Source organism: Scyliorhinus canicula, chromosome 7 (genome assembly GCF_902713615.1).
Source record: "Scyliorhinus canicula chromosome 7, sScyCan1.1, whole genome shotgun sequence".
NCBI classification, from domain to species: domain Eukaryota; kingdom Metazoa; phylum Chordata; class Chondrichthyes; order Carcharhiniformes; family Scyliorhinidae; genus Scyliorhinus; species Scyliorhinus canicula.
The window spans coordinates 51,719,404-51,732,855 of record NC_052152.1 but is presented as its reverse complement, the minus strand read 5'-3'; the positions used below and the strand labels follow the sequence as shown (position 1 = coordinate 51,732,855).

Genomic DNA, 13,452 nt, shown 5'->3' with positions numbered 1-13,452 from the left:
GACCTGAAAGAGTTATTAATATCACATGGGCAAGTTTGTGGAGATAAGTTGGGAAGTATTAAAATGGCTACACATGTAGACGTGGGAAATGCTGTTCCAATTAAACAACATCCATAATAGACTTAACCCATTAAAATTGGCACAGGTTAACAAAGAAATTGAAAGTATGCTTAAAAATGGCATGACTGAAGTAGGTTGCAGCCAATGCAGCTCACCCATAGTGATGGAACCGAAACGGGACGGTACCCAACGATTGTGTCTGGAGTATAGAAAGGTTAATGCAGTTAGAAGAACAGACTCTTATCCGATCCCACGCTTGGGGGATTGCATTGAGAAGGTGGGACAATCAGCTTTTATTTCCAAACTGGATTTACTTAAAGGTTACTGGCAGGTACCTTTATCCAAAAGGGCGAAGGAAATTTCAGCTTTTGTGACTCCAGATGGTATATACCAATTCAAAGTTATGCCATTTGGCATGCAAAATGCCCCAGCCACATTTCAACGGCTAACTAACAAAGTCGTTTCAGGATTACCCAATTGTGCGGTATGCATCAACGATCTGGTGATTTTTAGTCAGACATGGAAAGAACATTTGAAGCATCTGATGGAGCTATTCGATCGACTTCAGGAGGCGGGTTTGGTGGTAAACCTAGCCAAAAGTGAACTTGGAAAAGCCCTAGTCACGTTCCTTGGCCATACAATTGGACAGGGTCGAATGGTCCCACGGGATGTGAAAACAAAAGTTATTGGGGAGTTTTCAATATTTTCGTCACAAAGGGACATCATGCGATTTCTTGGCATGAGTGGATTTTACCGAAAATTTGTGCCGGGTTTTAGCAGCGTGATTGCTCCACTGACGGACGTGAAGCATAGCAAATTTCAGTGGACGGCGGAGTGTCCACAGGCATTTGACTGCCTGAAGGCTGTTTTAACCACTGCTCCTGTGTTGGCCACCCCAAATTACACAAAACCATTCAAAGTGGCTGTCGATGCGAGTGATGTGGGTGTAGGTGCTGTGCTCTTGCAAGAAGACGATGTAGGAATAGAGTGGCCTATTGGCTATTTTTCCAAGAAATTGAGTAATCACCAGAGGAAATATTCAATGATTGAGGAGACTTTGAGCTTGGTGCTGGCTTTGCAACATTTTCACATTTATGTGATCAGCAATTCACCTGAAAGAATTATATATACTGATCATAATCCAATGATGTTTTTGGAGTGATTCAGGAATAACAATGCCAGACTGTTTCGGTGCAGTTTATTGATACATCCATTTCATTTAAAAATTATACATGTGGCAGGACTAGAAAATGTGATAGCCGATGCTTTGTCACGAATGTGACAATGGCAGGTTCAATGGCGGACGAAGAAGTAAAATGAACTGTATTATTCATGATTGCCTGTTTTGTTTTTGTTTAAAAATAGTATATTTATTGTCAATTTTTCTTAAAGGAAAGTGAAAAGGTGAAAAATAAAACCATCTTTGAAGTTGATGGTTTATTTTTTTTCTGGGGGGGGGGGGAGGTGTCATGGGAGGGTCCCTTTAAGAAATGTTTGTATTATCAAATGGCTTCAGTGGTGTCATTGTGTGAGTGGAGCTGGGCTGTGGCTCTGAGTTTTTAGTTTCATTTTTGAGCTGGGAGCTGGCTGTGGCTCTGAGTTATACTTCTGTTTACACACTTGGAAGCTGGAGCCAGAGAAGTCTGTCTTGTCTCTCTCTGCATGTTAAAAGGTGTCTCCAGATCACTTGATAACTTCAAAGTAAAAACTGTTTTCTGGGAGGAATTCAAACCTGTTTTGGTAAAACGTTTTTCTGGCTTATGGGTGTTGTTACTTAATTGAAACAGTTAAGGAAAGTTATTAAAGTTTGTAGCTGTGTGGGGTAATTATGTTTGTAGCTGATAAAAATGCTCACTGTGTGCATTTATAACAATGTTAACTGAATTTGTAGAATAAACTTTGTTTTTGATTAAAGATGCTTACGGCCTCTGTTGAATACCACCTGAAATCTATAAACAGTTCTAGGTCAGGAGAACTCCATCATATACTTTGGTGTTTTCTCAACCCTGGCCCATTACAAAATACATTCAATTTGCCTCCAGGGTCACTTGCTGCATCGGTGTACCAACCTTTGTGATTCATGTGCTGGGCACCCAGATCCTTCTCTATTGTATAGTTCTACAATCTCTCTGCCCATTCGAATCATACACTGACCCCTTATTCTTTTCGTAAAGTTTTATTCCTTTGGCTTTGTAACTGACACTGTCCCTTTATCCTTTTAGTAAAGTTTTATTCCTTTGGCTTTGTAACTGACACTGTCCCTTTATCCTTTTAGTAAAGTTTTATTCCTTTGGCTTTGTAACTGACAATGTGCAGAGTTGACAGGGAAGTCCCTTAATCCATCCTTGCTTACTCCAAAACCCAATGCAAATTGAAATTAAATCCAGTTCATGATCCCAACCCACTGTCAGAGTACCCTAACTAGGTCCAATCCCAGCACCCCCCCCCCCCCCCCCCCCCCCCAACCACCTTTTGGACATTAAGGGGCAATTTATAATGATCTTTATTGCCACAAGTCAGCTTACATTAACACTGCAATAAAGTTACTGTGAAAATCCCCTACTCGCCACATTCCAGCACCTGTTCAGGTTCACAAGAGGGAGAATTCAGAATGTCCAAATTACCTAACAACACATCTTTCAGGAAACCTACACAGACACGGGGAGAATGTGCAGACTCCCCACAGACAGTGACCCAAGCCGGGAATCGACCCTGGCGCTGTGAAGCAATTGTGCTGACCAAAGTGCCGCCCATTTAGCATGTCCAATCCACCTAAACTGCACATCTCTGGACTGTGGGAGGAAACCAAAACAGACACTTAAAAACTCCACACAGTTAACGGAGGGTGGAATTGAATCCCGGCGCTGCTCCCCACCGTGAAGCCCCCACCCGTTAAGCAGCTCTCATTGGGATTGGCGCCTGCGCCTGTCCGTTACGCGCTGAGAATTTGAAATGATGGTGCCCGGATGTGACCCGTGTCTCTGGTTGGATGAAACGGATGAGCGTCATCGGCGTCTGGTGGCACGTAAGATGGTGGGCGGGGATCACCCGGATGCGGAGCGGACGGTGGTGCGCCAGGCCGGGAACCAGAGTAAAATGGAGAAGGTGTTGTGCGAAGAGCACGGTATGTTTGAATATTCCCATACTGCTATTGGAAATATGTGTGTGCTGGAGCTTGAGACCAATTCGAATGAATCCCGTCGGAGGCTTAAATGCGTTTCCGCTTGTGAGGTATTTAACTGGTCGACGGAGTGACCAATCAGGAGGAACTGTGGGCTTTAGTCCAATCAGGGTGCGGAGGCTGTTTCCCACGTGGGGCTGTGACGATGATGAGAATCGTGCTGCAGACCAAGACGAGATTCTTCCCTCCGACACCCCCCCCCCCCCTTCCCGGGCATTGTCCCCGAGGGGACTGATATTATTGTCCCCCTATAGCTTCAACATCACAGGGGAGAGATTGCATTCATACACATCCTTTTCACTGCTACAAAATGTGCCAAACTGCAAGTCATCACTTCTACTGTCCTTATTAAATGTTGAAGATCAATTACCCTACCGTTTTTCCCACTCCAGCTCTGACCATATTTTCAAAAAAACTTGATGTAGAGATGCCAGCGTTGGACTGGGATGAGCACAGTAAGAAGTCTTACACCAGGTTAAAGTCCAACAGGGTTGTTTTGAATCACTAGCTTTCGGAGCACTGCTCCTTCCTCAGGTTCCTTTCACCTGAGGAAGGAGCAGTGCTCCGAAAGCTCGCGACAAACCTGTTGGACTTTAACCTGGTGTTTAAGACTTCTTACTTCAAAAAGAGAGGGAGTCCTCCTAGAAACCTGATGGCATCATTGACTGGTTACAGCACAGGAGGCCATTGAGCTTGTTCCACTCCTACCAGTTTAGTAGCATCATAGAATGGTGACAGCACTGGACGTCATTTGACCTGTTGCGCTCCTGCTAATTCTTTCATTCAGTTTTGAAACCCATGATTGAACTTTCCTCCGCCACATTCTCTGGTAGTGCATTCCACATCTTGCGCTCTCTGCACAAATATATTTTTCAACAGGTTGCTGTTGGTTTTTTTACCATTCATCTCTTTCCTCTGGCCATTGATTATGTTGACAAGGCTCCCCTTGTCTTCACCAGCCTCCACATTCAGTGGATCATCCTCCAGAGTGATGTCACCACCAAACGTATCTTCCTGTTTGCTTTCAGCATTTTGTGGAGACCATTTCCTCTACAACGTCCTGGTCCACTCTTCAATCACCACCTCCTCTTCCTTTGTAAATGTAGGAGATGTGAAATTTGCCTATTTACCTCCCCTTCTTGCCATCCATGTCCCCAAATAATCCTTCCAAGTGAAATGACGATGTACTTGTATTTGCAATTTGGTATATTTTGTTGCTCACAACGTAGATGTTGCGGAGATCAAATGCAGATTGGATGACATTTTCTCAGTTCACAAGCATCACCCAAAATTTCCAGTCACCCTGTCCTCTGAATTATACAATTTGCTCCCACTGTCCTCAGTCTCCTCCAGTGTTCCAGTGAAGTTAATTTTAAGCTCGAGAGCAGCACTTCATCATTCACCTGGGCACTTTACAATCTTATGTACTCAACGAGGAGTTCAACACTTGTAGATTGTAACCTCTGTCCCCACTTTGATTTTCCATTTTTGTTTTTTACTTGTGTTAACATTGTTTTGCTTTTGGATAGGAGCTGCTCATAATTCTTCCATTCACGTCTGGAGACATATCTTTTCTTCCTTTTACCTGTGCCATTACCATATGCTTTGGTCTTGCAACTATGTACTGTTATTACCTTTTTGACACTTTCCTGCTATCCATCCCATTATAGACTTTGCTCTTTGTTCTTTTTCCTACCATGCTTCCTTTCACTTGCTTATGATTACATATCCCAGTTTTCAAGAATGGTCTCAGACTTTAAACATTAGCTTTGCTTCTCTCGCCACAGATGCTGTCAGACCTGCTGAACATGTCCAACATTTTCTCTTTTGATTTGAATTCTCCCATGTGTTGGCCAGCTCTCTTTCCTCAACTACCAGCACCATCACAAAATAGCTGAACTAGTTATTCACTTTCTATGTGTACGATCTGTCAGAGGTTGTTACTTAACACCTCTGATGGCTCTTCAAAAGTAATGCATTAGCTGTGGCGCGGGCACATGAAAGGTGCAGTGAAAATGCAAGCACTTTCTGGTCCATCTTCCCTTGCTCCTAACCCTCAAGACATTGCAAAGTTATCACCTGTTACACTTTACACCTTCTATCAAACCTTTGCTATCAAATTGTAGTAAAAAAACCTTACATGCTGAAAACCTGGAAGAAATACAAAACATTTGTTTTTTTTAAATTGAGAGTACCAAATTCATTTTTCCAATTATGGGGCAATTTAACATGGCCAATCCACTTATCCTGCACATCTTTAGGCTGTGGGGATGAATCCCACGTAAACACAGAGAGAATGTGCAAAGTCCATACAGACAGTAACCCAGAGCCAGGACGAATCTGGGATCTCGGTGCTGTGAAGCAGCAATGCTAACCACTGCGTCACCGTGCTGACCCCAATACAAAACATTTGTAGTTGCCAGTTAATTTCTTGTCTGTGAAGCTGCCTTGTTCACAATAAATGCAATCAATTTTTTTTATTTTTTTTTTTTTATTTTTTTTTAAAATTTAGATTAACCAATTATTTTTTCCAATTAAGGGGCAATTTAACGTGGCCAATCCAACTACTCTGCACATTTTTGGGTTGTGGGGGCGAAACCCACGCAGACACGGGGAGAATATGCAAACTCCACACGGACAGTGACCCAGAGCCGGGATCGAACCTGGGACCTCAGCGCCGTGAGGCGGTTGTGCTAACCACTAGGCCACCGTGCTGCCCATATAAATGCAATCAAAACAGAAAGTGCTGGAAACACTCAGATCTTTCACCAGAATGATCATTTCACGAATGGTGCGTGGCTTGTTGACAGTTTCCAACATTTTCTGGTTTTACTTTGGCATTCCAGCATCTGCAGTATTTTGTTTTTATTTTTGTATGATTAATATGTCCATGGTGAGATGGACTGGATAAATAGTGGATATATGTATTTTCAAATGGAGTGAATGTTTTAGAGGCACATTCTTCAGTTCAGTACTCAGTGTTACGCTATTGGAGGGGCCATCTTTGGATGAGATGATAAATCAAGCCTGCCCTTCATGTGGACATAAAAGATCACTTGCATTATTCGCAAAAGAGCAAGGGAGTTCTGCTGATGCCCTGGCTAACATTTATTCCTGAACCAACATCTAAAGCAGATAGTCTAGTTATTTATTTAATCGCTTGTTTGTTAAAGTTTTCAGTGAACAGATTGACTGCCATACCTCCTACATTACACTAGTGAGTACACTTCAAAAGCTGAAGTCCTGAACGTATGACAGGTGCTATATGAATACAAGTCTTCCTTATTTTTATTTCTTCATCCAAACTTTTTTTATTGATTTTCTGTCCTACAGGAATACCCTGTTTCCTGAAGACAGGTGTGAGAGATGGAGCAACCAAAGGAAAGAGCTTCTATATCTGTGGAAACCGAGGTAGTTCACCATGTGCATTCACACAGCTTGCTGAGTACGTATTGCTTGTTCTGCATCACAATGTAGCGGAGGAAGTAGCAATGTCTTGCTGAGAATTTTTTGTGTTGGTACATTTAGTCTAAGATGCAAGCTTTTGAACCCGGTTGGAAACATTTGGTGCCAAACTCAATATGGAGTTTGAGGGATTGCTGAAAATTGACAAAAGGGTGGTGATACGTGGTAACGGGAAACCTTGTGACTTTAAGTACCTCATAACTAAATGTTACTGTTCAAATAATTTTCTACCAATGGAAGAGATCTGAAAATCTTTCAAGGTCCAGTAGAGTTTAGAATATAGTCTCCCTTTAATCAACACCAGAGTAAACCAATTAACTGGTCATTAATCACATTGATTTTTGTGACAGCTTGCTGTGTGCACATTATCTGCCACATGTGCTCTGGAAATCCGAGTTTGAATCCCACAACAGCAACTAGTGAAATTCAAATTCAGTAAAAATCTGGAATTAAAAATTATATTGGGCAGAAGTGTGCAAGAATAAGAGTTTGGGATAGGGCAGCACAATAGCCACTCGCCAGATGGTGAGATTGAATCCAAACCCTGCTATAAAAGCTCAGGTGTTGACTTCACGGACCTGGACTACTGAAGGAAACTGCTGACCGTTCACCAGGAAATACAGAACTTACTGGCTGACAGAAGTCAAGACTTCATCCAGAAGCTGGTTAAATTGCCATTTAGATTAGAACAATTCACTTGCATTATTAATTAAACCCCTCCCTTACTCTTTGTAGTTAACTGAATATCATTTTACAAACTACACCAAATACATGTTAAATCTGATCAGAAATCCTCAGTTCCAATATATAAATGTAAGATTCAATGGTTGCATCAAAATCCATATTTAAAAATAGTGAAGCTTACATTATGAATGTTCTGCATGTACAAGTCTGCAGATTGAATATATGTCAGATATTTATGAACATTAAAAAAAAAGTTATTTTTAAAATTTAGAGAACCCAATTCATGTTTTCCAATTAAGGGGCAATTTAGCATGGCCAATCCACCTACCTTGCATATCTTTGGGTTGTGGGGGCGAAACCCACGCGGGGAGAATGTCCATGTGGAGTTTGCACAATGACCCAGAGCTGGGATTGAACCTGGGACCTCGACGCTGAGATTGCAGTGCTACCACTGCGCACCGTGTTGCCCTCAGACATTTATAAACATAATTACTTTGCTGAACTGATGATGCAGATTATTTTTTATTTTTAAAATTCAGGATTATGTTAACAGTGAGAATCTTAATTGATTTCCTTCCCCACCTCCAACCCATTCCCCAGTTCCAAGACACTGAGGTCAATTGCAATGCCCGACCATGTAAATTTCAATTAAATATCATCTAGGGCATTTTGTTGAGGTTTACTCTAATAGTCATTGTTCTGCAGTAACTGGTGTTTTTGTCTTTCTTTCCCAGTATTCCTGTGTCTCACTGTCTCATACACGAAGGCTCAGTTGTAGAACTTCAGGCCATCTCTCGAAAACCAGACAGCCAGTCTTATCGGTAAGATTTATTATTTTGTAAGCAACTCCAGTTGATATTTAACATCGAGCCATGTAATACTGAATGACTTTTTGTTTCTTATTCTGAGGGGCAGATGAACCACCATTTTGTGCGTTGGGATAGTCTGCAAATAGTTCTCATGGTTTTGCAGCTTGATCTTGTAGGTCAGCAGAAGAGGTGGGGCGAAATTCTCCGACCCCCACGACGGGTCGGAGAATAGCGGGAGGGCCTTCCCGACATTTTTCCCGCCCTCCTGCTATTCTCCCCCCCTCCCCAACTCCCAACACGAATCGCTGCCGCCGTTTTTTTACGGCCGGCAGCGATTCACAGCTGTTTGGTGGGCCGAAGTCCCAGCCCTTTACGCTGTTTTTACGAACGGCAAACAGACCTGGTCTGGCCGTTCGTAAAAACGGCGGGAACAACTCGCTTTTTATAACCATGGCACCGATTGGCACGGCAGTACCACGGCCGTGCCAAGGGTGCCATGGGCCCGCGATCGGTGGGCACCGATCGCGGGCAGCGGGCCCGATGCCCGCGCACTATTTGTCCTTCCGCCGCCCCTCAGTATCCATTCGCGGGGCGGCTGAGGGGCATCCCGGCCCGCGCATGCGCAGGTTTCGCGCAAATACGCGATGACGTCATCCGCGCATGCGCGGGTTGGAGTCTTCCAATCCGCGCATGCGCGGCTGACGTCATATGACGCGTCAGCCGGCGCTAACTCCGGCAAGCGGGCTTAACGAAATTCGTTAAGCCCGTGATGCCGGAGCTTGCGGCGTCGGGCTGCTAGCCCCGACCGGGGACCAGAATCGGTTCCCGGTCGGGAAGGGGCGCGCTGGCGTCAAACCCGCCCGGGTTTGACGCCAGCCTTACGATTTCTCCCGTTTTGGGAGAATCGCGCCCGTGGTTTCTTGTTTATTCCAGGGGCTGAATTTTCCTACAGTTCCAGATTGCTGAATTGGGCTTCACAGATGCATTTTCTTGCCTGATTAAGCAGACTGTGCAATTTCAAGAGTGCAGGCAATGATCACATAGCAGCTGGGGGATGGGGCTCCCTCCTCCACAGTCTGCCACTACCCCAATGCATGCACAACGGACAACCCTAACCCCCCCCCCCCCCCAAACCAAACAATTATCGCCCTCATCACACATAAAGGGAACCCCTCAATGGGGCTTCCCCCAAGGGCCCAGCCCATGGAGTGCCATCCTGACAGTGCCCACCTGGCCATGCCAGGCCACTGCCTGGCCATGTCCCTCACCACCCAGAGGCTATACTCACGTCTGCATTCCTGCGCATGGTCATCACGACTGGTTCTCCTTTTTGAAAACCAGCGGTGATTTGTGCCAATGTGACAGTCACTTCCACAACAAACCAAAAACTTGTTTTCTTTCTGTGGTTACCACATAACATCACTTTGTGTGCAGAGTATAGGTGGTAGCTCCTTCGCTGGAACTGGTTCTGTCTGCCATACACAGTTCCAGTATGTAAGCTTGTTGACCTAGTATATGTTTATTAATGTGATGTGACTGAAATACTCTTGGCAATTCATTCTAATTTTCGGTGCTTGTCTTATGCATTTTCTGTAGGTTATATTATCGCTGTGCAAAAGGCAAGGTGGATAATCTGAAATGGTGCGGAACTGTACCCTGGCAGGTATGGACATTCAGTTGGAGTTGATACTTGCCATTCATCAATAGTTAAGATGTTGATGATGGGTTACTACCAGAAATCTGGGGTGGGATTCTCCGGTATCCAGCAGGGTGGGCTGTACCGGCCAAGAGTGGCGTGAACCAATCCAGCATCGGGCCGCCCGGAAGGTGCGGGACCCTCCGCACCTTCAGGGGCTAGGCCGCCGCCGGCAGGGTTTGTGCTACGCCAGCTGGTGATGAAGGGCCTGGCACCGTGCCAACTGGCGCCGAAGGGCCTCCGCTGGCCGGCACGAGTTGGCGCATGTGTGGGAGTGCCAGCGTGTACTGGTGTCACCCCAGTGCATGTGCAGGGGGGTTCTTTTCCACACCGGCCATGGTGGACCGTTACACCAGCCAGCGCGGAGGGAAAGAGTTCCCCCACGGCACAGGCCCGCCGCGGATCGGTGAGCCCTGATCGCAGACTAGGCCACCATGGAGTTTCTTCCGGGGCCAGATCCCCCCCCCCCCCCCCCCCCCCCCCCCCCCCCGGCCGAGGATTCTGCAGGCCGCCTGCAGAGCCAGGTCCCGGCAGTACGGACCAGGTATAATATACGCTGTTGGGACTGGCTGAAAACGGGCGGCCACTCAGCCCATCGCGGGGCATAGAATCGCCGGGAAAGGGGGGGGGGGGGGGGGGGGGTCGCTGCTAACGGCACCCAACCGGCGCGATGTGATTCCTGCCCCCGCCGAAAAACCGGCGCTGGCGGCAGGGCAGGATTCACGGCAACCCCCGGGTTCCTCCGGCCTGGCGGGGGTCGGAGAATCCCGCACCAGAAATATGGATCATTATTATCTTAAGGATTTGAAATGTTGCTGCCAATGTTCCTGGTATTTTAGTTTTGAACAGGATCTTGGTTTGAGAGGGGGGGGGGGGGGGGGAAGAGGCGGCAGGGGTGCGATATAAAATGGAGGAATTAGTTGCACATATAGATGTAAAGCGATTTAATATTGTTGGGATTATGGAATCGTGGCTCCAAGGTGACCAAGGATGGGAACTAAACATTGAGGGCTATTTAGATTTTGAAGGACAAACAGAAAGGAAAAATGGTGCCGTTGAATTGTTTATTACAGAAGATATTGATATGATATTGGGGATAGATATTAGCACAGATGATGTGGAATCTGTATGGGTCGAGTTAAGAAACACCAAGGGGCAAAAAAAGATTTGTTGGGGTGATATACAGACTACCAAACTGCAATGGTAATGTTGCGAGTAACATTAGACAGGAAATCACAGATGCATGTGATAAAGGAACATATGTGATAATGGGTGACTTTAATCTGCATATAGATTGGGTGAGAAAAAATTAATACATTACACGAGAGGAGGAATTTCTGGAGTGTATATGGGATGGGTTCCTGGATGAATAGGTTGAGGGGCCAACATGGGAACAGGCCTTCTTGGATTGGGTGTTTTGCAATGAGAGGAGATTAGTTGGCAGTCTAGTTGAGAGAATCCTCAGGGATAGCGACCATAATTCATAGAATTTACAGTGCTGAAGGAGGCCATTCTGCCCATCGAGTCTGCACCGGTCCTTACAAAGCGCACCCTACTCAAGCCCACTTCTCTACCCTGACCCCATAACCCCCACTGAACCTTTTTGGACACTAAGGGCAATTTAGCATGGCCAATCCACCTAACCCGCACATCGTTGGACTGTGGGAGGAAACCCACGTAGACACGGGGAAAACGTGCAGACTCCGCACAGACAGTGACCCACGTCGGGAATCGAACCTGGGACCTTGGAGCTGTGAAGCAACTGTGCTGCCCACTGTGCTACCGTGCTGCCCACTATGCTACCGTGCTGCCCACCTAAGCTACCATGCTGCCCACCTATGCTACTGTGCTACCCACGATAGAATTCTTTATCAAGGTGGATAGTGAGGTAGTTGATTCTGAAACCAGGGTCCTGAACCTCAATTAAAGTAACCATGATGGCATGAGACACGAGGTGGCTATGATGAACTGGGAAACATTACGGAAAGGAAGGACAGTGGACAGGCAATGGCAGGCATTCAAGGAACGAGTAGGTGAACTCTAAAAGTTGTTTATTCCTATTTTGTGCAAGAGTAGAAAGGGAACTGTGGCCAAAGCATGGCTTACAAGGGAAATTAGAGATAGTATTAGGGTGAAGGAGGGATCAGGGGAACTTGATGGTCAACCTTGATCACAATGAATGGTGGATCAGGCTCGAAGGGCCGAATGGCCTCCTCCTGCTTCTATTTCTATGTATGTTTCTATGTAGGTTTTCAGAAGGACTAAAGAAAAATCTTTCATTTTTAATACACCTTTCGTGGCATCCACATGAAGTGCTGTGCGGCCAATAAAGTAATTCTGAAGAGTCATCACTGTTGTAAATTAGAAAATCCTATTGAGTCCATTTTTGCAACTTCAACAATGATTTGTGATTATATTCATTTTATAATGAAGTCTGTGGATGGGACTTGCCCTTTGTGAGCTCTTAAGACTCCAGTTTTCGGGGCAGCACGGTGGCACAGTGGTTAGCATTGCGACCTACGGCGCTGAGGACCCGGGTTCGAATCCCGGCCCTGGGTCACTGTCCGTGTGGAGTTTGCACATTCTCCCCGTGTCTGCGTGGGTTTCACCCCCACAACCCAAAGATGTGCAGGATAGGTAGATTGGCCATTCTAAAATTGCCCATTAATTGGAAAAAATAATTTGGTACTCTAAATTTATTTTAAAAAAAGACTCCAGTTTTCCTTTCCACTAAAATCAATAGGACAGATAAGTGTTGAAATCCTTTATAGGGTTGTTCTACAAAATTGTGCAAAATAATTACAATTTATACGGAGCCTCTCGAGTCCAACAGACCATTTGAGACTTTATATTTTCTGAATCATGGGAAATTGAGAAGATTTTCAGGGAGAAAAAAACTTTGTTATATTTGATAGTGCTATCCGTTTGTTAAAAAACACTGGTCTGTACACCAGTTTACTTTTTGCTGACAGACTGGGTGATAGCAACAAGAAAGACCCGAACTGTTTTAGAAAGACAACGTTTGACTTTGACCCTTTTGTGGAATTTAATCCAGTGGCACTAGCTGGAAACATGCCTAAAGTTTCTTTATCAATCTTCTGCTCTTGATACCAACAAATTGGTCTTCAATAGATTAAAGCAGTGTATTTTCACATTTCGGACCTGAGCTCCAGATTAAGTTATTGGTATGAAAAATCTCTGTTCTGATAAGTAAACATGTACACACTCGAGTGGTTATAGCTCACCTCTGTTAATATCAGTATTGGGATTACTATTTATTCTCATTTCAAAGAGGCCAAAGAATTAATTCAAAGAATGGTGCAGCACAGAAGGAGGCCATTCAGCTCACCATGTCTCACTGAATTCAGCTCACTGATAAAAAAATGATCCAGGGCCACTCTGTCACCTTTTCCCCTTAGAATTGCAAATTTTTGCTTTTCAGATAATTATACAATTCTCTTTTGAAGGCTTTGATTGAACTTCCTGCCACCAAACTCATAAGGCACCAAATAGAAAATGCTGGAAAATCTCAGGTCTGGCAGCATCTGTAGGGAGAG

General features: G+C 45.0%; 1 protein-coding gene across 2 annotated transcripts in view; it reads left to right on the top strand.

Moving 5' to 3' along the window:
* The first annotated feature begins 3,089 nt into the window (after positions 1-3,089).
* Positions 3,090-13,452, top strand: part of ttf2 (transcription termination factor, RNA polymerase II) — a 65,817-nt gene continuing 55,454 nt past the window's right edge. For both annotated transcript variants that reach the window (XM_038802015.1, XM_038802016.1), the window contains exons 1-4: positions 3,090-3,184; positions 6,575-6,686; positions 8,125-8,211; positions 9,796-9,862. In XM_038802015.1, coding sequence (XP_038657943.1) covers positions 3,091-3,184; positions 6,575-6,686; positions 8,125-8,211; positions 9,796-9,862 — 360 coding nt within the window. In that variant the 5' untranslated portion in view covers position 3,090. The remainder of the gene's footprint in view (positions 3,185-6,574; positions 6,687-8,124; positions 8,212-9,795; positions 9,863-13,452) is intronic.